The 26309-nt window shown below is 38.9% G+C and overlaps 1 protein-coding gene across 4 annotated transcripts in view; it reads right to left on the reverse strand.

The window, feature by feature from the left end:
* Positions 1–26309, reverse strand: part of MEIS1 (Meis homeobox 1) — a 131201-nt gene that overhangs the window by 33076 nt on the left and 71816 nt on the right. For all 4 annotated transcript variants that reach the window (XM_069494080.1, XM_069494077.1, XM_069494078.1 and 1 more), the window contains one exon: positions 25181–25326. In XM_069494080.1, the coding sequence (XP_069350181.1) occupies positions 25181–25326 (146 nt within the window). The remainder of the gene's footprint in view (positions 1–25180; positions 25327–26309) is intronic.

Genomic DNA, 26309 nt, shown 5'->3' on the forward strand with positions numbered 1-26309 from the left:
CAACTAGCATTTGTTAACTAGATTACTTCAGATAAATATCAGAAAACTAGCAGTCCCATTTCAACAATTATTCATCCTTCTCACTCAGTTCTACAAATCCCAAACAGTACAGATTTTGCTCACTTTCTTTAACTGGCAGGTATATAATGTGTACTCCGTGCCAAGCAGTGTTCTCAGTGCTTTAGGTATTCGCTCATTTAATCCTTGTAACAAGTCTATGAGGTAAGTACTCTTACTTTAATTTTACAGAGGAAATTGAGGCACAGAATCTAATTTACTTGCAAGTAAGATGGCGCTGGGATTTGACTTTTAGAAGTCAGTTCCACAGCCTATGCTCTTAATTACTGCTTTTCCTTCTTAACATCAGTGTATAATTTCTCCTCAAGTTGCTCCCAAATCCACTCTATGTTGTTGGGTTTATTTGTTGCAAAAGTTCCCTTTCCACTCTCCAGCTCCAATGTAATGAAATTCAAGTTCTCCATCTTAACAGTGGGTCACACGGGACTGAAGAAAGGATAAAGGAGACTGTTTCAACATGCAGGCTCTTCCCCAAGAATTTCACTTTAACAAATTCAACAAAACAACAGCACACACCATACTGGACCACTTTTCTGAAAAGAAAGTTCACAGCTGATTTATACAATAATTCCAATAAAGTAAGGATCTTTTTCAAACTGCCTACAGCTCACGTCTGCTATTTCAGAGAGCGTGTCAGCTAAAAGGAGACCTATCACCAACCTGAAGAACACTTTTCCACTTTAAAAATCAAAGTGAAAGGGTTTCGTAACCATTAAGAAAAAAGACAAGGAAGATGAAATACTACAATACCATTTTGGAAGGAGGCTGTTGACAGCTATCATTATTGCCTTTACAGATGCCCTGTCCAGCATTAAATATTCAGAAAAAATCCTTGTATAAAGAATAAAGTATCCATAAGAAAGAAGCAAAACAGCACATTTGGTGAGGAGATTTTTTGAGAGAGAAAGATAGGGATAAGGAGAGAGAGAGAGATGGAGAATTCGTGCTGCTCCCAGTATGACTAAAGACCCCTGGAACTGGTACTCATTCTCTAGTGCTAATTTTCCCACTTAAATTACAGTGATGGTGTAGCCTCATCTCATTAGAGATCATTGTCCCCAGTAGACAGTTGTGTTTATGGGGGACTCTGGCGGCTCCACACCTGCTGATCAGGTTGCTATGTGATCAAGGCTGCATACAAACAGCAGACTCGAGCTTGCTGGACTGCAACTGATGAGCCCGGGCTAATTCAGGGGTGATTATGTAGTTTACTGGACCACTAAACCTCTTTAAGCTTGTAATTACTGCCTATTTGAGTAAAGAACATTCAAAAGCAATTCACTGCATCATGCCTGCCACAGCTGGAAGCAGGCTGCCAGCAGTCTGTGGGGACATTAAAATCTACAGGGACGTGGATTGAAGCCCAGCTAGCAGACACTCTCGAGCAGCACCCGCAGCCAAGTACACGCACATTCCCGCTCACCTCTCCTGACCAAGCTTATCATTAAAGGTGCCATGAAAACTATAGAACAGCCATAAAGATGACAAATAATGGAATGTAATGGTACAAACTACATTTTAATGATTTTCCCCCTTTTGTAAAGCTAAAATTTAAAAAGTCTTTTCACAATGCCAGAGAGAGAGTGTGTGTGCTTTAACTAACATATGCTGCCGAGATTTACTGTGTGCTTGCTTAAAGTTCCATCCAAAAGATACCAACTTCAAAACAAAATGCCCACCTTTTATGTATTATAAAAGAACTGGAATGTACAGTCGTTTTTGATATTTTCCACCCACTTAGCTGCTGTGTTTATAACCTTAGCTGGGAAAATATTGTTGAGCTAGTTGATTGACATTTTCTAAAATCGCATGTGTAGATTTTTGCAGTTAATGAATTAAAATGCTTCTCAGACACCTGAGTGAAATTTGTTTTCAAGAGTCAGAGAAGATTTAAGGAAAAAGAAATCAGTATTTATCAATGTTCTCATTTTCTTTTGCTGTCACCTTAACAACTGCAGTTCTTTTGTATAACGAAAGTGTAAAACATGCTTTGCATTGCTACGGGTATAATTATTACTTGTCTGTAAGTAACAAAAAAAGACTGGAACTTAATGAAGGGGGATTAAGTTAATTTCTTTTTTAGCTAACAGTTTCCTGTCTCTTAAAATTCAGACCTTGGTGAACATAATGTTCAGGAGGGAAAATTAAGCTTTTTATTTCACTAAAATCTCCACTTTGGAATATTGATATTAAAATATTAAGATGATGTTTATTCTTTAAAAGTATGTAAATTTGGTATTAAATAAAGCCACAGAAATCTTCTCTGACTACTCCATCCAAAGTCCACAGATCCAGGGGGTTTATGTGTTATCTAGACATCACTCCTATTAATATTCATTAGATGGGTCTGCTTGCATTTTTATAAGCTCTGAGAGAGGCAAAAGAAACAATCAGAATTCTTTAACACACAAGCATTATCAATTCAACATATGCCAAATAGCAGAGTACCCAGATCCCGAAGTTAAGATTCAAATGCAATTTACCTTTACTAAGCTAATTTTCATGAAAACTCTTTTCCCTTTTTACCCATTGTAGTCTAAGCTATTTAATTATCTCTATTCTCTATAATGTACACTTCAATTTTTAATTTAAGAGATTATTCAGCACTATATTTTATCTTGGGTAACAACAAAACCCTATCATGCAATCAAACTAAAGAGAATTTCCCCCTAAAAAAAAAAAAAACTAAAAACTTTTAAGTTGTTTTACTAATAAGATTACCTTTATCTTTATGAACCTTCTTAAGCAAACCCTTTCTAACTCCCAAAAGCATTTATTGATGTGAATTCACTGTCTGTCTCCAGAGTGGATTATGGAAGAGAGAGAAGAGTCTTAGTCAAAATTTGGGCAGATCCCCAGTATTTGTTTTCCGAAGTATGCTTTCTCAGTTGATTCAATCTAACGGGGCAGGGAAACGCCAGCACAGATGTGGACTTATTTCTGTGGAGTTATCACAGATGTCCATGGAACATCTTAGATGAGTGGGAGAAAGCTGGACCTCTTACTAGCAAGACTGTGAGGCAAGGTTGGCAAAAACAAAAGTATTTAATCAAAGTTAATTTGAAGGCCAGTTTGGGCTTTTTTTTTTTTTTTTTTTTAAAGACTTTGAATTCGGGCAATTCCATATATATGTATACAATTTACATTTTCAAAGAGTTTTTGTTATATTTTGCCAAGTTTGAGCCTCACAATTACCTGGTGAGGTTGAAAGAACAGGTAATGTCCCCATTCTATAGGAGAAAAACCCAAACTCAGAGCGGGGAGATGGCGGGTTCTACAAGGGCTATGTGGCCAGGAAGTTGTGGCTCTTGGGTCTTCTCCTTCTCAGTCTAGTTCTCTGTACACTCTACTGAAGCTCAAAGTTTATCCTGTTAATGATAAAATAAAAAGCTGTAGCCACATCTGTCAGAAACCTACTGTGAGTTAGTGGACCCAGCCTCTGGCTTTAATGTGCAAACATGCATTGCCCAGGATGAATCAAAGGACTAAACTAAACTAAAACTAAAATCAAACAAAGCAGTCACCTTTTAAATTGGCTGTTATCATTTCCAACAAACTTATGTAAGTAATCTAACTGGTAAGGCTAAAAAGTCTTAAATAACAGCATTTGCTCCTTCTAAAACAAGCTTTGGGAAAGGAAATATCCTTATCCAATGACTGGCTAGTTTGTTCCTCTTTGAAACAACGAGATATAGTTTTGCTTTACTTAATGTGTTTTTCTTTGCCATTTCAATTGTGACGTAAGGTTGCTAATTACATATATACAAGGGGCTTAATTTTTCCCTTGTTAAGTCACTTCCTAAGAGAACACAGGTCTATGTGGAGAGTCATCAACTTGTTTTACACAGGAGAGTGGTCATTAAGTCCATTTATACTTCAGCGATTTGGTTACACATTTACAAATGGCCAATCTACAGGAAAACATCTTAAAAGAAATTGGTTTTAAGAAGTGCAGTTCAGCGCACCGATTTAGTTAGATAACTGACGTTAGGTCCCTACCACAGTAACTCTGTGACCTTGACCAGAGCATTTCAGCGCTCTGAGCACAGCTTCCTCATCAGTAAAATGAGGTGAACAAAACTGGTGGCAGTCACATGAGACCACGTACATCAAATGGCTCAGCACAGCGCCCGGCATATACTCAGTGCTTAGTAAACAGTAGCTGAATCTGAGGTGACTCCTAAGGTTGGGATCATCTATGTTAAAAAAACATAAAATAGATATAGTTCTCAATATGTAGGGAAGAAGATCTGTCTAGGTAATTCGTAATTTTTTTTGCCTGTTAGGTTTTGATATTTTCTTGTGATTCTCTCTATTTGGACAAACTCACTTCCAAGATACCTGAGGGAAGGATTCCTGGGTGTGCTACCTGTATGGTAATACAGGGCCCCCCACAGAGAGGGGTCCCACTCTTGGCCTAATGTTCTACTGTCACCGTTTTGAAATAATTTTTTAAGAAACCCTGCACGATTTATGTGGAGAATTTACACATTCTCTACAAATTATGTAGCTGGTCCTTCTAAAAGGAAAGGAGGGTGTGCTTTCCCTATCAGACGTGTTATACTTAGCTATGACTCCTTGAGCTTATTTGAGCTTCACAGAAGTAAATAAATAATTACTATGTTCTTACTAAAAGAGTGTAAAAAATAACCCACTAAAAAAGCAAGATGGAGAAGGTGAGACTGACAGTGTAGATGTGCTCACGCCTCAGACAGATGAGTAAGGACACTTAAATGACCCTCCGGTGGCCTTGAGGGGTCACACATTCCTGTAAGTGCCTAAATCACCCTTGGGGACTGACTGAGGGACTGAGAAAATATTCCATGTTATAAAGTCTATGGGGGAAAAGGAATCAATAATAATCTGGACCCTTCAAGGTGTGAGGCCCATTCTGGCTGACTGGGCTTAGGAATGTTGAGAGCCTTTGTCTTTTGGTGGTTGGAAGTCAGAAGTGGCAATTCGCCCACCTTCCTTGGCAGGGGACGAGCGCCACATTTGGCAGAAAAGTGTGCTCTCGAGAAAAGGGAGCAGAGAATCTTTTGGCCTGAACTCCAGCTAGGATAGATCAACAGTGAGAACTCGCCCTTGCATGCCAACCAAATGCTGCTGTAATTAAAAACAAACCTTTGGAAATAAAGTATTTGGAAATTATTTCAATTCTAACACATTCACAATATGAGCTCATCAATAGTTATAATTAATTCATTTGGTTGCAGGATTTTTGGGGGGGGAATGCTGTCTTGTTTTTGTTTTTGTTTTTTTAGCTCTTGTACAGAATCCTACTTTTTGTTGAGTTCTGCAGGGAGTTAGCTACGCTGCCCGCAAAGAGGTCCTTTTCTCTTTGTTCCAATCAGGTCTCTAAGTTGACTAAGCCAGTTTGCACACTCCCTGCAGAGGTCCAGATAAATACATAAATAAGCAAACTAAAGAGAAAAATATATGCAATGTCACAAAGTTTCAGAAACCTCCCACACATTTGGATTCTGTACCTCACAGCGAACCTTCAAAGATGGCAGCACTGATTTTTAAAAATGCAAACTTCCGTCATTTTGATGATGCCCAATGATGAACTTGACTATTACATGCATATATTTTGTTTAATGGCTTCATTTATTTTAATAACAAAGGGAAACTAGATTTTACAGATGAAAGCTTTTTTTTTTTTTTCCAGGGCTCCAATGCAACTGGGATTTAAAAAATCTGCGATGTTAACCAATATGTGATAATGGATGCTCTCAGGGGCCCTATTTTATAACATTTTATGCAGTGGAAATCTAAGCTGTGTAACTACCACCAGGGTATTTACCCCTATTTTAAGAAGGCACAATTGGGGTGAGTGTCAGAGGGCCTCAGGACTGCTCCCCGTCCTTTTCTCTGAATGGACACACATTCAGTAACGTGCTGGCTGTGGAACTGCCAGAGCAACAGGATTAACTCACTAAAGATTTATTATAGATGAGATGGGAAAGGGCCGTTTGTGTGATTTCGGAAATAAGAAAATAATTACATAGACCTCTTTTTCCTCTGTTCAAAAATCTGCCTATAGGGTTTAATATTTTATTGAGAATCAAAAAAATTAATCACAGCAAGTAACTTCAGTTTAATTCTTGTTTGATTTCTTCATTATACTGCCTATCTGTGGTGAATCTGGACACCAGAAACTCATTAAAACTAATTCCCATAGGCACAAAAGACACACCACCTCAGAATCTCCCTTTGAGCCACTAAAACTAACCCCCTTATTCAGAACGGATGGCTAGTTTCAGAAAAAAGAAAGAAATATATTAAAAGAGCATTTGGCCCATTAACATTTCTGGTGAGACAATACAAATCAAAAGTTCGCAGTGATGTTTTCTTACCGAGAGCCGTAACCACCAAACTCTAGAACGCAGCAGACGGAACTTGCCAGCCACACACGAGATGGGGAGTGATTGGGCCGACACTATCTTGGCCCAAGATGGCAGCTCGTGATTAATGGCTGCATCATCCTTGGCCCTGCTGCAGTCAGGCCTGGGGTCTCATCCTGACACACAGGGCCTTCGTCTGCAGCCAATCAGCAGATGTAAGCACATAGGCCCTGTCAGGTTGACATATCATTCCTTCGACAATGTCAGTGAGTATTAATGTTCAATTATCTGTCCTAGAAATGACCCTCGCCTTTATGCATTGTGTAACTGTGCGCATGGCACTCTGGTGATTCCAAAGACAAGGGCAGAAATGCCCGGAATACCCTCGCTCCTGAGAGTTGGCTTTCCAACATTGGCATGACACTGCCTTACGGTACTGACTGAATCGAGGACCAATTTTTAATTCTCTTTCTAATACATGTTTGAAGGACTACTGAGCCATTTATTTATGTAATTGTTTAGCTCTTTTCCTTTTAGCATGTTTGCATGTCAGTAGTCCTTCCTACTTAAATAGAGAGATTTCAAATCAGTCAACTTGTGACTTGATGGTCACATTGAGCCGATTGTTCTTTATGTATGACAATGAGCTGTTCATTAGGTGTGGGGTGCCTTTTTATTTCATGAAGCCAGGTGTATATCATTTACCATCAAACCAAAATGACAATAGTAGACTCTTCTGGAGCAGTGTCAAGATCAATTTAACTTCAACTCACGAAGCTAAAGGAATCTGTCCAACCCAGACATCCCTCTTCATTGCTAAAAATGAGGCTTCTGACAGAGGAAGGATTTCAGAAGCATACCTGAGATTGTTTGCCTGTTAACCTGTGCAATTGCTCAAATATTTTTAAATGTTGTGTGGTTTTGTTCTAATTAAATTTAAAATCCCCCTTTTCTCTCAACTGTCATGGCAAGAAAAAATTTTATCTTAGCAGACAGCTGCATGTGTACAGTTTTTGTTGAACTCACATGAAGGGTTATCAATAACAAGTTTGCAAACTTCTCATACAACCAGCACTGAAAGATAATGTACAGTAATTGCATGATAACTTCCTCCAAAACTGAGATAAAACCTTTAATGCAATCTCGAGTTCACTAACCTACATATGATAATACAAACTTAAGTGGCTGAGATTGGGGCTCCGTGAATTTTCCCCATAGTACTAATTTTTAAGGAATTGAAAATGTAATTATTTTCCTATGGAAAACCAGTAAGAATTCATTATTTTGCCTTAATTTTGGCATGTGAAAAGGAGGTTGATTATGAAATGTGCCTGTTAAAAGTCTAGTCAGTCCTTGGTCACAATGTGGTGTCTAGCACTATTTCTATATACATTCTCAACTCTGTTGGGACAGTACTTTTGTCTGTCTGTCTGTTTTTTTTTTTTTTTTTTTTTTGCTCTACCTACTGCATTCCCAACAGCAATTTTTTTCCAAATGACTTCCATCCTCCTCCAGCTCCTAATCCTACTTCTTGGACATGCATCAGACTTTGCCTCTGGTCTGCTAAAAGATCCAGGAGGAGAATGGCACCCTTCTCCGTTTCTAAATCTCTGCTGCCTTCTTTCTCTCCTGATTCACACTCACTGCTATGGTCTTATTCTGAGACGCCATCCACCACGCTCTCCACCGGCACCCCTGCGCTGGCAGTCTGCCCATGATCCTTGCTCCATTAATCAGTCCCTCTCTACTTTTATCTTCAAAGGTTCCTTCTCTATTGCCTAAGTAATTAGGCTGTGAATTAACAAATTGCATGGAACATAGTAGCAATTCCATGAAAGACAGCTGAATTTGATTTTGTGTGTAAACATATTCAAATCTCCCTTCTTTTTAATATTAAAAAAAAGAAAAGAAAAATCTACCCTTCTAGTTACCACTTGCTGAACTCCTGCCCAAACTGTATCCTTTAGTATGTTTCCTCAAGTGATTGCAAAAGGGTCTGCCCTTGCTACTTCTACGGCAGTATCACCATACACCTCGTGACACAACTTCTTTCTCCTCCCAGTGCCTTAAATGGCTATTTCAAAAGTCACTAATGACACCCTAACCCCTGTACCAGGACCTTTCCCAGCCCTTCTATTCCATAAAACTCCCAGGGTTTGGTCACTTCTGCTTTGAAACTTTACTCATTCCTTTGATCAATAAACATTATGAAGCATCTATGACATGGCTCTGAAGATGTAGAGAGGAAAGATTAAATCCCGACCACTAGATAGGGAGGCAGCCCAGAAATAAACAGCTCCTGTGATGTCAGAGTGTCACCAAGGTGTGATAGGTCTGCTGGCAGAAGACATATCTTCTCTCCTGGCGAGATAAAGGAATGGCTTTCCCAAACAGTGACAGTGGCAATAAGGTGTAAAGGATGCAGAGAAGAGTGTACAAGTGGAGAAAGGGTCATGGAGGCTACATATGCCGGATGAGGGAACAACGTGTGAAGGGGCTCAGAGGACAGGACCCAGCAGCACCTGTGGGGAACTGTAAGCCTCAAGGCTGGGCTGCAGCACAGTGTAGGGAGCAAGGTGTGACCTGGAAGGGGCCTTGAATGGCGCACCAAGGAGGTTTGGCTTGTACTCTAAGGGCAGTAGGGAACTATCAAAAGATTTTAAGTAGAGGGGGACTTGGCCAAGTTTTGTTTTAAGGAAACTGCTCTGGTGGCAAAATGAGGGATGGTTTGTAAGCCACCAATATTAGAGGCGGGGAGGCTGAGGAAAGAACTGAGAAAGCAGGAGACATGGAGGCCTGCCCTGGGGCAGTGGCAGGGGGACTGGACGGGGATGAGAGAAGAGACAAGCAAGCAGAAGGGAAAGCTGATGGGCCTCAGGGAGTGAGCAACCACCTGTGCAGGGGAAGGAGAAGGGACCTTCCGGCTCCCGCTGGGAGCTTCTGGGTTTGTGGTGATGCCAAGAACTGAGATGGAGATGACAACGGCAAGGGGACCCAGTTTGGGGGCCATGGTGGATTCATTCCAAGGAGTGGATTCCTTGACTTTCTTACCATTGTACCTTTCTTCGTTTTCTTAGAATAGTAAAGTGCTGGAGCTGGGAGGGACCCCAGAGATCAATTCACCCAACCCCATATTTGACAGAAGACCTCCCTGCCTGCTCCTCTCTTTCTCTTTAGGTTTTTTCCCCTCCAGATGGCCCTCAGAAGCAGGCAGCACCCAGATTCTGCCCTTGACCCTTGACTTCCTCTTCTCTCTCAGCACCCTCTGGGCCCACGACCCCATGTGCATCTCTAGTTTCTGTGGCAGTAACCAAATGAATGCTTCTGTGTATGAGGTGCCAGATTTACCTGAAAAATATCTTCCACCTATCCCTCACCTATCCATTTCTTTATACTTCCACAGCACAACCTCCTCCTCCTCCTCTGCCTCCCCTCCCTTCCTTTTTAGAGACAGGGCCTCACTCTGTCACTCAGGCTAGAGTGTGGCAGCACAATCACAGCTCACTGCAACTTCAAATTCCCAAGTTCAAGTGATCCTCCCACCTCAGCCTCCTGAGTAGCTGGGACTACAGGCAGGCACCACTACACTCAACAAATAGCTGAGTTGCCCAGGCTGGTCTCAAACTCCTGGCCTCATGCAATCCTTCTGCCTCGACCTCCCAAAGTTCTCAGATTATAGGCATGAGCTACCGCACCCGGCCAACACAACCTTCTCACCTAAACTGTTGTAGTTGTTGCCTGTTTCCTCATTCCAGTTCTTTCTGCAAACTCTACCACCAATTAGATCTATGCTCTTTTCAAAGATCTGAGAAAGCTCCTGATGTGCATGGTTCCTTGCACATAGTAGGCATTTGAACTTACTTGCAAAGAAATTACCCCATTTATGTTGTAATTCAAAGATAAGAATAGATGTGCCTTTAAGTTTAGCCATGATTTATGGTGGGAAAAAATAACAAACATGTTTACAAGTTGTTTTTTCCTGTTGTATGGTGGGATTAGGTCATCACATCATGAAGACTATTTTAGCCACCTCCCCACAAACCAAACAGCATAAGGTATTCCTAGATAAGAGCCCTAATGCCAGCATAATTCCTCTCTTCCCCAACATACATACACACACACAGAGAGAGAGAGAGAGAGAGAGACACAAACTTGCTCTTATTGCATTCAGGTATCAGAGCCACAGAGATCTCTAGGGACAGCACAGGACATATCCAAGGGACTCACAGCTCTGGTGACCATAGAGCAGTTGTAATTACTCTTGGATAACTGCAGCAAAGGTACGGCTCTGTGAGGTCATGTGGACTTCTACCTCAATTCTTATCAGTTCTAGTCAACTACCTGTGCAAGACAATTCCAAGAGCAATAACAAGTCATAATTTTAAATGTCAGGGTATGGAAGTGGCGAGCTCCAGGAGGTTGAAGTTACGGCCCTGAATTTGTTTTTCTAGGCTCTGCTTTACTGTGCCCTGAGATCTCTGTTAGATTGCCAACCTTCTCTGTCCCATTTTCTTCATCTGTAAAATGGGGATACAATTATGAATTGTAGGATCACATGTAAATTAACTATTTAATAATTAACAACTTTTTAAAATCAAAGTAGACATTTGTTTGTAGTCTGATTTTTGAAAATTCAATGTATGTTGTTTCATGCATGTATATTTGGCCTTTTTCCTTAGAAATTCACCCCACAATGTACTCAGTCTATCTGGAACACTCAAGCGATGAATATTGCTGAATGCTCTTGGTTTTTGGCCCAACACGAACCATTTTCAGGAAGTAAGTCCTGGTCACCTGTCGGTTTGGTAATTGATGATGTTTTCACTTCAAGGTATGGGCTCACTGGGGGAAGTAAATGAGTTGACTTGACTACCTTTCTTGCCCACCACTTCTGATATACATAAACTCATTACTGCCAAGGGTACTTCAATCTTATCAAAAGGGGATACACATACACACACTTTTATTTTTTATTTTATATTAGTAAATTGAAATGCTTGGTATGTCATTACAATTCTTTGTGAAAATTTGGCTCTTCACTAAATTTATAATAAATTATAAATGCCTGCACCAAAACAAAGAATAGTCTACAATGCCATCAGATGCATGCCTCCCTTCTCTCCCTAATTTTGATTTCTAGCTCCTGTGGCTTCCAGAAGAGAAAGCATGCAGGGGCACACACATACTGTATTTCAAATGGAGATTTTATGTAAGCTTATTTTTACAGCAATTCCAAGAGTGGCTGCTCTGCTTTTTATCTATGCAAACTGGAAAGAAAGTCGGCACCCTGCCAGCTCCCTGACAGCAGGCCAGGCTCAGCCTGCCATGGGTGACTCGTACAATGACATCTAAGGGGTCCAGAAAAGAACCCTGACTAATGGCTTTTGGATTCCTTATGACCTTTGATCCTCAATGACTTAGACCAAAATAAATGACCTAATTTCAAGAAACTACATCCAGCATGTGAACTCTAATGAGTGAGAGAATTTACCTGCTAAGCAATGATTAATAGGTATGTGCTGCTTATAATAATTCCTTAGATCTTGGCCAAACCAGAGGAAATAGACTTTTCAGATGTTCACTTTAGAAAACAAATTCACCTTCCAGGGTGCTGCAAAATTTGAACGTGACAATGCCCATGGCAGATAAAGTACACATGGCAGTGGAAGTACAAAAGGATTTCCTGGAGCAGACAAAAAGTTGCTGAAAAGTATGAGGCACAAAAGCACTTCTCCCTTAGACTTGTGTATTGTTTCTGTAGTTAGTGATTCTGTTACTTTCTTATTGACAAAGGCTATCAGATCTGCAGGGCCAGAGCTAGCACAACCACCGCACACACTGCCCTCACCCCATGGTAACTTCCATCACTGCGCATTGTCACCAGAGCACTGAAGCTAGATGGAGGTGAACCACAACATTGTGTCACTCGACCTTCAGAACTCCCTTCCCATCCACCCTGAACACACAAGTGCACTGTCAACAAGCTCAGAAGAAACAGTCTGTCTTTCTGCAGAGTCCTTGGTCTATCAGAAGCTTTTGGAGTATTTGAGAGACCCAATGAAAATTCAGTGATATTCAAAAGGAAGTTCTTATATAGAGAGGAAAAACAACACATTTTGTCCAACTAGTAGGATAAAAATAATGGGTTAAGTTTCAAAATCAGAGGAAAAAAATCAAAGATGGAGAAAAGCAATCATGTTTCCATTTAAAATGTCATCTTGGCCGGGCGCGGTGGCTCACGCCTGTAATCCTAGCACTCTGGGAGGCCGAGGTGGGCGGATCCTTTGAGCTCAGGAGTTCGAGACCAGCCTGAGCAAGAGTGAGACCCCACCTCTACTAAAAATAGAAAGAAATTATATGGACAGCTAAAAATATATATAGAAAAAATTAGCCGGGCATGGTGGCGCATGCCTGTAGTCCCAGCTACTCAGGAGGCTGAGACAGGAGGATCGCTTGAGCTCAGGAGTTTGAGGTTGCTGTGAGCTAGGCTGACGCCACGGCACTCACTCTAGCCTGGGCAACAGAGTGAGACTCTGTCTCAAAAAAAAAAAAAATAAAATAAAATAAAAAATAAAATAAAATGTCATCTTGCTTGTGTTCCTGAGATCCTTGCTATGCAAAGTGTGGTCTGCAGACCAGCAACATGAGCATCCCTGTGAGCTTGTTAGAAATGCAGAATCTTGGGCTTCCACCCTCTGAATCAGAATCTACATTTACAAAAAGATGCCCAGATAATTTGAATGCATGCTCAAGTTGAAGAAGCACTGCTTTAAAAGAAGCAAAACAATCTTCAATTCTGTAGTAATGTCCATTTTCTGATTTTTTTAGACGGTAGACATTCAGTTTTTAAAGTTACTGTTTAGACCTCGGTTAAATCTCCAAATGCGTACATTGTTAAATCTCATGATACCAACGCAGAGAAATGTTGTACATATTAATGCTATACTATGTGAAAATAAAACTTTTAAAAAACTCTTCTATTTAGAACCTAAACAATCATTCTGCTTCTCTGTCATATCAACCTAGCAATGTTTCCAATGATTTGATTTATCACAACATCACCTTGACATACCGATTTTCAAAACCCAGAGGCAGGCTGGACAGTGTCTGCTTTGTCACGAGGAAAGAAGGAAGTCGGGCAATTATTGTCTAAGTTCAGTCAGCGCAAGAAGGAAAACAGGACACCTCAAAGCCACCACAGCACTTTCCAACAAAAGGCACCTTCTCCCCAAATTACCAGAATAATATTAACTCAATGCCCCATCTTACTTTGATTGTGAAAACCAGCGTTGGTCTCTGACACTCAAGTACATTTGGCCTTGTTACTCTTGTCTGCCTGTCTCCAGTGGTCAACAAACCAACATTATGACCGGATTTGAATTCTTTCTCTTTAAGTTGGTGATGAATTTTGGGGATTGGGAACAATGGGTGGAAAAACTAACACTCTGTGGTGACACCAAAAGGCCTGCCTTCCCATTTTCAGAGTCAGGACCGACCACTTAGAACGTCAGACCAGCCCTATGATTCCAAATGCTGGGACAGTGGACCTAGGTGACATGTTACCCATGTTAGCTAAAATGTAAAATACAGCATTTGTAGCCCTGGAGATTAACTGAATTACAATGCCACATTTGAATGCTATTTTACAGATTTTTTTCCAAAGGCTCTGAGCATCTACTCCTTAATTAAATTTAATTTGGTTTCCACATAGAGTGTTATTGAGCATATTCAGTTTACCATACACGTCAGCTCAAAATACATCATCTTCACCTTCCAACTACAGCCTTATGAAGATGTTTCCGTGTGGGAACATTCAAAACTGATTTATGGTGCTATTGCAACAACTAAGCAACTAATCTTCCAGTATAAATGTAACACATAAGAACAACCTAACTGAAACATATAAATTCCACATATACTTAAAAATATTATTGTCTGTAATTTAATATAGCAGAATGTTTCTAAGCCTACAACCTTGCATGCAGAAGCAGTTTTTCAAGCATTAATACTTAAATGGGTCATAGACACCACATCTGTCATTCTGTCCCGAAGTCTATGAGGCAAAACCAAGACTATGCTGGCCTATTGATTTTTCTAGCATTTGCTTTAATTTACTTAACCATTGAGAAATCCATCAGTACATAAAGGGCAACTGTCCATTACTGCCTCATTTGCAGACATTCCTTCCCCTCATTTTTGGTAAATATTTCCCTTAAATTGCTATGTGTTTACAGTGTAAAAACGAATTAGGAAAGTGCTCACACCTGTTTCTGTTCAGTAACTGCTGCACTGAGGTATATGTAACGTGCTTAAAGATAGAATAAATATCTAGACATTATTACATCTGTGTGCAAAGGGTGGTAAATTAGATCCTAATTACATTAACAGGGATTCTGCCTCCCAGCTTAAATTTTACATGAGCACTCTGCAAAAATCCAAAAGCTCTGCTGTGGTTTCTTTATGAGCTGGTGATTACAGCTACTTCCTATGCGGTCACTAAATATTCTGTTTACAAATAAATGAAGAAGCTTTGAGCCAACTTGCCAGAGTAATAATCTATTTTTTTTTCTCCCTCTCCCTCTTCCCAACAAACCCTCGCCACATATGCATGGCAACAATCAGGAGCCCTGGCTTCATCTAATTACTCCATCACATAATTTCACAAATTGCCTTGTCACTGGGGAGCCAAGTGCAAAACACGCTCACAGTGGGATTTCAGGCAGCAGCTTTCATTTACTACTCACTCCTTGTTAAATTAAACACGAAAACACCAGTTGTGTGAAAGAAGTCAGAAAGAATGCCTGCAAATGAGCCAGACAAGTATATCTTCTATTTACCATTTCACCAAATACATTGTTGGCAACAGGCATCTCCAGCAGGAGGATCCATCCCCTTGTCTGACCCATGCTCATTTCAATGTAGCTGCTACAATAGAACCCTTGCCAAAAGGCTAAGAACACATGGGCTTCTCCAGAAAGTAAACTTCATCATCTGTCAAGAGGAAACATGGGCACATAGTTAAAAAACCTGGTATTCTCAAACCCCTCAATGCTTTACCCTTCCTGCTACATGAAATGCCTACCTGTGACCTTCACAGAAGAACCTGTATTTGTATTAGATGAATGATGCTAAGCCCTTTGAAGGTACATACGGCATGCCATATTTCTATTCTGGCTAGAAAGAAGGAACCAAATTCCACTCATCTTTAAAAGTTCTCAAACGGAAAGATCATCCATCAAGTTCATACAGAATTAGGTATTTTTCTTTTAAGTATTAATGCCTTGCATGTTTCTGAAACACATCAAGACAAATGCTCACCCATCGAATTACGGATGTGGGTGGAAGAAAAAGATTGTACGGTGGGTGACATTACTAGAGGGAGTGAACCTGAGGTTACACTCCTGGAAGCCGACATTTTTATATCAACAACTAAACACAGCCACTGGTAATTAAAGGTATTGCTTTGTAGCTCAGGAGCCAGCGGGGTCAGGTACCGTTTTACATCGCAAGCCAGTCCTTTATGCATGTAGATTTGCCAGCATTATCTGCACAGGGAGAAGGAGACATTAGCAGCAGCTGTCTCTCTGCTTTTACACTGAAAATTCTATTCATACAGACAGGTGGAGTAATTTAAAAGCCAATGTGGTACAATTTCGATGTGACTAATGTCACTGCCTACTAAAATGCCACCATTACCACTGTTTATGGAAACATTACTAAAATTACATTTTATTCATAAGAATTTTAGGATTCTGGTTATTACTAGCTTTAAAATGATCAGACCTCGGTGTCATACCCAGAGCGGAGGCTTAATTCTCCAGGGTTTAGCAGCCTTCTTTGCTGAGAAACGACAGTTGGATTGTAGTTTCAAGAGTAATCGGGACTGCATAAGCAGTATCCTCTATCTCCATAAAGCAAATTAAAGACATAGCTCTTTGGCGTCCTGGCCACGTGACAGGCAAAAAAAAAAAAAAAACCTTCAAGGAGCTCAATTCTGTGTTAGAAGGTTTAGTTAGGATTTGCATGAGGAAAAACGCTTCACCCCCAAACCACTATCAGACATTTTTAGACAGGGGTAGAGATTTGTATATTGCTGTAAGGAAGGAGGAGCAGTTAAACAATGCTTAAAATCTGAAATTCTAACAATGCAGAAATTATTAAGATTGTCACAAAACATCAATAGCTGTAGCTTTCTTTGCCTTTTTTTTTTTTTTATGAGCAGATACGTCTGGAAAAAGAATCCAGATAGGAAAGGACCATCCTTGGCCCCTAGTTACTAATAACCCTCAGATTGCATTATGAAGTTTTATGCCAAGCCTTCTGGCTCATATTTTTATTTTTTAAAAAATACTAATTAGCTAGCTCATAGAATGAGATTATAATTATACCTGTGAACTCCCACAATGCGATTTGATTTGCTCCGCCTTTGAGAGGCAATGTGGTAGAAAGCACATGGAAATTCAAGTCAGGAGATCCTGGTTCTAGCTCAGACAGTTCCTAGCTTTTGACCTTGAGAAAAAAATCATTAACTTCTCTAAACTTCATTTTTGTTTCCTGCCTACCTCACAAGATTGTGTTAACAATCCAGTGTATGTGAAAATATTAAACTATAAAGCACCACACAGATACATATTACATTTTCATTTAGCCTTTTGATCAATTCTTTTCTTCAGCTGTTAAAAAAACAGAATGATCCAATGTCAAAATGGCCAAGCAATTAATAGCTCGATATTTAAAAACACAGTAAAAGTCACATGTATGTGGGAGGTGATCATTTTGTTTTTTTTCAAATGAAATCAAGTCATTTTTGTGAAGTTTTTTTCACAGGAAGTTTGGAAACTGGCTTTTAAAAAAAATAATAATAATAGACAAGAATTATTCCTAAACTTCTATAAACTGCAATAGAAATGATCTTCTTGATCTTTCTTAGCAGGACTGCTCACTTAACAAACTACATCTCCTGGCCTTTGGACATTCCCAAAACTTCCTAGGGACACCGAATTCTCAGGGTCATTTGTGTCCCATGGGTACTGCAGCGATACCAGCAACAAAGTTAATGCAGAGACTGATAAAAACTGACCACAGAATATTAAGAACCGAAATGCAAAGACAGCTAAAAGATTACGTTCATATATATTACTCCATATTTTGGGAAGAGATAATGCCAGCAGGACATTCAAATTCAAATAGTTACCAAAGATCTCTATTTCAGAATATTTCTAAAATACAAACCTAAGTCATTTCTATCTCACTTAAATATCAATGATTTAGGATATTTGCATTTGTAACCTCAAGTTATTTAAGGTCTACCTTTTCTTTAGATAGAGAAATACATTTTGTATCGGGACCCATGCTCACTGGGCTGTAATTTGCTGAGTAAAAGCATTTTTCAATGGCAAGAAAAAAAGAAGGACTAAAAGGTATTTAAAATGTTAGAATATTTCGTGGCATAACCCTTTCAGCCACTCCTTTGCTCCTGATGGCTCTTCACTGGCCCACCAAGAAAGAGTTGCCTTATCTGAGTTCTTGAACAAGCTCTCTGGCTCTTGATACACTGAGGTGAGTATCAAGTCCACTGAGGTGAACCGACTTTACCAGGCTCAGGACTCTGCAAAGAAGGGACAAGCAATACTGAAACATCAATGCTCTTGTCAGGGGCAATCATTTTGATGTGAATCCACCCAATCACTATCATTACTATCTTGAGGCATCAATAAAGTATTTTTTGCTACCCCATGGCATTCAATCTATCAGAGATAAGCCTGGGCATGGCCAAGAGGGTTTTGTGATCCAAGCAACAGACCATTGCAAAGCAGTCTCAACTATTTGGTTGCCCTCTGGCATGGTCTTGCATCAGCCAGAAACAGAAAAATTAGAGTCCTGAACATAGCTGTGCAGGGGATTAGAAGAAGTAAAATCGACCAGTTTTTCCTACTAAAATTCATAGATGGCAGGGGTTGAGGTTATCTTACAGAAAACTGCCCAAGTATATAGGGACAAATATACTCACACTGTCATACTCACACTTTAATGAGAAAGACTGAGATATGATGTGGATGTTTCCAGTTGAGTGAAACAAAATATCCTAAATTCCATGCTATGTAGATTTACTTCTACTGGCAAAACAGCCAACTAAACAAACAAACAAAAAACTCAAAACACTGTAATCCTTTCTAATATAAAACCATCTGATTTTCCCTCAGTTAAACCTCCATTCTTTAAGGCAAGGTATCTTCACTAGGAATCTTAAACATTGAGAAAGTAAAGAGCCAAACTTAGCCAACCAAACTCCTAAGGGTTGGGTTGAGTTAGTTACGAAAACATACACGCACTCCCGCATGTATGTGCGCTACTCCAGCTTTTACCTGAACGATAAATTGAGGAGAAGCAGTCGTATTTTCACTGACCAACTTAGATATTTCATCTTTAAAAATATATTGTCACCAATTGAAATAAAAAGAAGACACGATATTGATAATACGCTTTGAAGTATAAATGGCTGGCTAGTGTTCAAACAGTTATGTGCATCAACGACAACTTAATAAATTGCACTTTTGTGGGCACTTTTCCTTTGTGGACACATAATCCTTTATTCAATTAGCCCAGTTAAGAGTATACCAGAAAACCAAACTATTGTGTGTTTTTATCTTAGCCTGGGAAACAAAAGAAAAATTTTAGAATGCTCTGATAAATTGCCAGCTAGACTCAACCAAAGTCCCTTTATAGTGAAACAACCATCAGTGAAACGAATAAACCATTGATTTCACAAAAATCTCAGTGACACCCCAAAAGTAACAGAGTCCCAGTCAGAGCCCATTTGTTGAGAAGTCCTATGTATCTGGGTAAATGGGCCATTTTAAAGTTGGACTTTTGTTTTTACTTTTGATTGTTTTTCCCCCATGCCTCCTTGTCAAGTGACTGTGACTACCCCAGGTCAGAGGTGCATGGCTGCGAGTGGGGAAGAAAGGCTGGGGCAAGGAGAAGGAGGTGCTAGCAGGCTGGGAGAGAGCTTTGCCAGGTCACTAATGGCCTCTGGGGCAACAACGTGGAGAACAGGCTGATGCTTCCCCTTTGATCTTCTAATTCACAATGATCATTAGTATTAACTCCGATTCTTCTGGGTGAAGAATTCCAGCTGTAGCCTTTTCAGTTTACCTGACCTAAGAAAATTCATCACCCATCCCATTAGGATTTCAATAACCAGCTAAGAAAAAGAAAAAGGCAGTTGCCCCAGAATCTGGAAACCACCCGCTTCATTATTAAAGCAGAGTTTATATGATGTGTATCACAGAAGAATTAGGGCATTCCAGTATTCCCCTCAAGTAATTAAACAATCTACTCCATTTTCCCCCTGAGACAGATAATTCCCACTTGGGTGAAAACTAGTCAGGGACCTTATCTCAGCAAAGTTGAAATCTGCTACCTTCAAAGTAGCAGAGATCTTTTAAAATTTAGAGGGTTTTGTCATTTGAGCCTGGGTTAGTTTCAGCTAAGCCGCACTTTGGTCACAGATGAAGGCAAATGTGAAAAAGTAGTAACGATAAAGATATTCTTAAACATTTAAAAGAGCTGATTTTTGATAGGGTACATGGACATCTGAAAGGAAAAAAATCTTCTCACTTCTTCATACTAGTTTTCAAGTGCCTTAATTTAATAATTAATAATTAATAATTTATCAGCAGGTAACATGTAGTGAAGACGGAATCAAAGTTACCTGTTATCTCCACAAACCACTTTCCCTGGCTCGGACGTGTGACAATGAAAGTAGGTTAGGATGGATTTGAAGAAGGGACTGCCTTCCTCAAAGCCTTTGTATTACCCTGATTGACATTTCAGGCAAGAAAGTGATAATATAGTTGTCCTGTCCTACCGGCTGCTTGGAACTGCCCCCACATCTTTTAGGACAGGCAGATGAAGGATTCTAGCCCGGAAGGCACAATAAAAATATTCACTGTAAAAACTGGCAGAGTGTAGAGGTGAGGGAGATAGAGAGAAACAGAGATGGGAGGAGAGGAGAAAATTCCATCTGCTACCTACCTACATGCCTACCTGTAGGTCCTTCTACCTGCCTCTTGACCTTTCACTAACCTTGATCAACAGAATGGATTATCTGGATACCAATTAGATGTACTTTTTCATCGCAATAATTCATAGTGTTTCACAAGTAATTCTTCCAAAATTGCAAGGAGAGATATGACACTAAGATGTCTCCAACAGATCTTGTTACTAAAAGTAAAACCAATGAAACAACATCTGTCTCTTCCAGAGCATTCAATTCCCAATTCAGTTCCATTTACTCCGTCCTTAGAGTGGCGGACCCGCAGGGCACTTTTCATCTAATAGTGTTTCTATGGAAACGCTATTCTCAACCTGGAAGATTCTACAACCCCTCACATTGGCTTTATCCACAATGAGAGGAAAGTCTTATAAATCAGAAATCAAGACATAAAGTTGGCTACACACACACACACAAAAAATATTTTCCAGGCTAGAAGTTCACACACACAAAAAGAAAGGAAATGAAACAAAAACACATAGCAAATATGTGTATATGATTTAGGAACAAACTTTGTCTCCATGGTAAAGCTTAACCTAATGGGATCCTCAAGATGGGGAGTGAGAGAGAAAATGTGAATGAAAATCCACAATTCGCCTTCAGGGTCACCTTCCCCAGTTCACCCTGAGGATCACCTCTCCTACTGGTCAATGACAAGTACTGACCCTCCAGTGCTTTCTTCACCTGAATCTGTAGGTATGTGTTTTAACTACTTCCACCCTCCCTAACTTCCAGTAATCCTGGGACACACAGTGGCAATATGCAGGAAAATATAGTCACTGCATATTTTAAAGAAGAACCACATTAACTGCTTTTCTATTTAGATTATACTTAAAACTGCAATATGATAGGGTAGGAAAACAGCAAAGAAAAAAACGACCCTTGATTTTTACCTTAAACATTGCATTTATTCCTTTTCCTCATTTTCACTAAGCCCTTAGTCACATATGTTTGTAACACTATGTAACAAAAGAACCGATAATATACAAAACACATCCAGCTTAAGCACTATGACATAGTAGGTTATGTTTACAGTTGGAATAATGCCTTCAAGAAGGAAAAAGAAACTTTGACGTGACATATGCCCCTGAACTGACTGTGACTATAGAGTGACTCATACGCGAATATAAAGCACTTTTTAATTGATTTAATTTTTAAATCAATAATTTATCTTCGGGCAAATGAAAGCATTTCTATTCTATTAATAAATGCTTTTATTTTCTTTCTAATTCTTATTATCTAAATCATGTCAGTCATTCTTTTCAATTCCAGGGAATAGTTTCTTTTAAGAAACCTTCTTTACTTATCAACACTGGCAAATGTTCAACTTAGGCTAAGCCGGGAATTTACCTCAGTGAAATTTCCTCTTACCCCATAATCACCAAAGTTTAAAACTCGTTTCCTTTTTCTTTTATTGTTTTCATTCTATACAAGTAGGTCTAGTTTAGCTTGCTTAGAGACTGTGAGTCCAAGAAGGCAGCTTTAGTTCTCTCTTTGGAGTAGTAAAATGTGCTACTGATTAAATCTACCTGTGGATAACTACAGACCAGCACATTTTTCTTCTCATGTAGCTGGGGTGAAAATCCAGAAAGTTTTTTTGTTTTGTTTTGGTTTTTTTTTTGTTTGTTTGTTCAGGGCTTATTCTACTCCGCTAACACAGAAATGCTTTAAAGCCCTTTCAAGGGCAGATTTTTTTCACTGAATAAACCCAATGAAAGGATTGTTCCATTTATTTTAAAAAGAAAAAATAGCAATTTGCTTTCAAAAAGTTGTGTGATGTTTCAGAAGATGCCTTTTGGCATTTAAAAAAGATTAGTTTACAATTTGCTAATAAATTGTAACTGCTATTGTTTTAACTGCCCAGAATTTCAATTGCTCTTTTATATCTAGCAAGACTTCAGACAGGATTTTCTAGATAAGTTGCATTAATCACATAGCAATAATGTGATCATTTAAAATTTGTACACAGTCTTCCTAATGAATTGGGCATATCTGAAGACCTCTCAGAACTTGAAATAAAGTTACTAAAGGATTAGTACTGAGTTGTCAGTAGTTACTTACATTTAGACAAACAACAATAGCTCTCTTTAAATGTTATAGGTTTTTCCATAGAATTTATTAGAATTAGCTCTTGACTATAAATATTACCTGCATTCCTTTAAGAAAGGTAACAAAAAAAGGTAAGGGCATTTCTTATAACTGGAGATGTGTTTGCTCTTGCAATTAGAGAAGAGGAGAGGAATCTTTTTCATGGGGGGGGGGAAGGAAAAGGGTGAAAAATTTAAACAAATCTCCTAACTTTGCTCCTTAGACAATGTTATAAGAACAATTAGCTTTTTAGAGACCATTATGATTATCAATATCTCTATATGAGCAGAAGGCAATGGAGTGGATAAGAAGGATAGGAATACCCAACAGAAACCGCAAGGCAACTTCTATGAAAGAAAGCCAAGGAGACATGGATGAATGGGCTTCCCCTTCCAGGGCAGTGGCATAGGCCAGCAAAGACCTCAAAACTGAAGACCTCCAGAAATCAGGCAGTTCATGAGTAATTTCTATTACAATTGCCCCTGTAACACACAGTCCACAGAAGCATTGCAATGCAGGTAAAATCATTCTGGCTGTTGGGAAGTTTATTTTGTTCTGTTAAGAAAATCATATAGCTCTATGCAAGGGTCTTCCACAAGGATATGACCTAGTAAACAGGAAAACTGGCAGATGAATAAAATAACTTGCTTCTCTCTCTCCTGATTCTGCCTGAACCAATATTTGATTATATTTTATTCAGGGATACCTCAGTTTCAAGTAAAGCCAAAGCTCCTGTGCAGATTGAGATGGGGGCTGAAGAAACCTATTCGTTTTTTCTGTTAGTATAGGAAATAGAACTGGTTTGGTAATGACTTCAGAGACAACCTGATTTTATCCTGTCATTCCAACTCATTCCTCAAAGTAGGTTGGCTGGTTAGCTCTGGTGATGAAATACCAGCATGGTTGCATCAGCACCTTTGACCAATTGTCACTTCTTATCTAAATGTCAACTTATTTGTTTTTCATGATATGCCCTCAAGACCCTGGTCCTCTTTCCCTCCCAGTTCATTAGTGGTTGATTAGTTCTCAATGGGAAATTTGCACAGGGCAGATCTCAAAATATCTACTACATGCTACAAGTGTTAGATAAGTAATGGCACGCAAATCAGATTTTAGGTAAACCTAAGGTGATGTTAAACTCTTAACAGCTAACACAACCTAAATCTTCAACTAACTTCCAGCATTAACCAACCCCTAAATTTTACTTAAAAACTGTCAGTGTAGTCTAGTTACTGTTTGGAATCATGATTGGGAAGAACAGAAGGGAAGAAACTATTTGTTTGCTTGTTTTTTTTTTTTTTTTTTTTGGTTACTCCTGCCACTCTCAGTTTTTATTTTATTCACAGATGCTGGAAAATCTGGATTATTTTACACCCTTGAGTGTTACTGGAGGCACTGCTCTTATCTAGAGGAGCAGAACCAATGTGGCCTTCAGACGTCCCCTGAGTTTGTCTCCCTGTACCAGAACGACTCACTGAGGAACACGGCTTTGAAAGTGAGCCAGGGTATGAGGGTAAAGGACATGTTTATAACAATGCAGAATTAACTACGATATTTAAAGAAAAAGATAACTTTAAGAAAAACAAACTAGGCTAAAAATAGTAACATAAAAGATTTTTCTCCTGACATTAAAAACAACTCAAGAGTTTTAAGCATTCATTCATCTAGTTAGCTATGCCACAATCTGTCTAAATTCATCCTTTGTCCCTAATATCGACCCTCCTGGTCAACAATTTTGCTGGTTTTTAAAATATTATTTTATCCATAAATTTTCATTTTGCCTTCTTCCTTCGTCCCATGAAATCAGTATGCACTTATAAAAATATCCATCAAAATATTATTATTATAAATATTTTGAACATGAAATTTATTCGGAACAATAACCAAACAAAACAAATCCCCCGGTGGCATAAAGCCCCAAATCTCCAGTTTCTCACATCTCCAGGAGAATTCCTGCAGTGAAAACAGCAATACTCACACAGACAATATAAACTGTTACTCTGCTTGAAAAGTCACCAGGGACTATACAGGAAGAGCTGACTCTATATTGCTGTTTTCCTTTATAGTTCTAAATACAGGGACAACTTTCACTATGGAGCTCTGACTCACACAAATGTTTTGTAATGGAAGCCAGTGCATTCAAACCACTTAAAAGCAAATTATGTGATCATCTTGCCATTGCAACATGATTTAAATTTTTGTGGACCATTCACTATAAAGGTCCACTATACCACTGGAAGATATTAAGTCTTTCTCTCTGGGGTTTGTCTTACTTTCTTCTTAGTAGGAGCTGATTCTAAACACTGAAGGGTAACACTTAGAAAAGCAACATCATTGACATACATACTTAAAATCATAAGTGCACATGAACTCCTAAACCTTGTAGCTTACAAAAGTTAATAAAATTGCAATAGTGAATTTCAAATAAAACTTCTCACTTGGGGTATGTATCTAAGAAACAAGTGCTAACACTTTCGTACAAACTGTGGGAACACAGTGACTTATGAAATATTCCAAGTCCAGAGGGATCACTTTTTTCTCATTTTTCTTTTAATCAAAACTGGTTCATTGTCCATATTTAGTTTACATATGTCATTTAGAATCCACTTACTGTTAGATGCTGGAACAGCCACGCCCTCATGATATTTGTGGCTACTTTGGGAAAGATGCCACGCTTTTTGTGACGCTTTTTGTCCTTATCAGGGTCATCATCGTCACCTGTGCTGGGGGAAGCTACACTGTTGTCCAAGCCATCACCTGCAAACATAGTGAATCAAATTTTGACTGATGCTACCTTGACATGCTTTATTCAAATAGAATGCCTTTGGATATAAACAAAACCAAAAGAGCAATTGAAATGATTAATAGTTTCTTTGGTACTGTTGTTATGTTTTTGTTTTTGGGTTTTTTTTCAAGACAAAGAGAAAGAACAAGGCCTGCACTCAAAAGTAGTCAGGTCTAAAGAACTTCCAAAGAACAGTGCTAAAGGTCAAAGGGAATGGAGGGAAATATCCAATCTCTTTAGTGGCTTTGTTGCCATGGTAATTATTCCAATACACATAGCTGAGCCAGGTTAAGTGTAACTCTTACTGGGGAGTTCAAACTGGTGGCCATCATTAGCAGCAGTGCTGTAGCTGCTGGGGTATTCAAATTCCACAGACAGTCATTGATGTCAACTTGTGAGAAGATGCATTTAAGATACCAACTATTTCCACAAGTGATCTATCTTAGGACTAGTTAAACTAGGATGGGGAAATGTAGGTAATCTGTCATCTAAGCAGTTTGACAAAGGAATTCTTCAACTGGAATATAATTTTTCTTATAATAGAAAAAGAGCATCAAGTTTAGTAAGGGAAAAACCCTTGACATAGTTTCTTAACTAGAAAACAATTACTATTTAAATCAAATATAGCAATGCTAAATTAACAGTAAATTGGAATTGGATTACACTAATAATCAAGGCAGTCTCTAAAATTTGTTCTAGATTTAAATTTTTCTCACTAAAAAGTCACCAGCTAACATATTCCTTTATATTGGATCCTATTTTTCTACTGATTTTTGTTACATTTAAATTGTGTCTTCTAGAAAATATTTTGGCTCTGGGACACAATCAAATAAAAATGTAGAATTCCTTTTATAATGCCATATTTAATAAGAAAAAATGAAGATTTCAACCCATATAATCATATAGTCCAAAATAAGTTACAAGGTACAAATGGAAAGGAGGTATTTTTTGTCTT

This window comes from Eulemur rufifrons, chromosome 19, assembly GCF_041146395.1.
Source record: "Eulemur rufifrons isolate Redbay chromosome 19, OSU_ERuf_1, whole genome shotgun sequence".
NCBI classification, from domain to species: domain Eukaryota; kingdom Metazoa; phylum Chordata; class Mammalia; order Primates; family Lemuridae; genus Eulemur; species Eulemur rufifrons.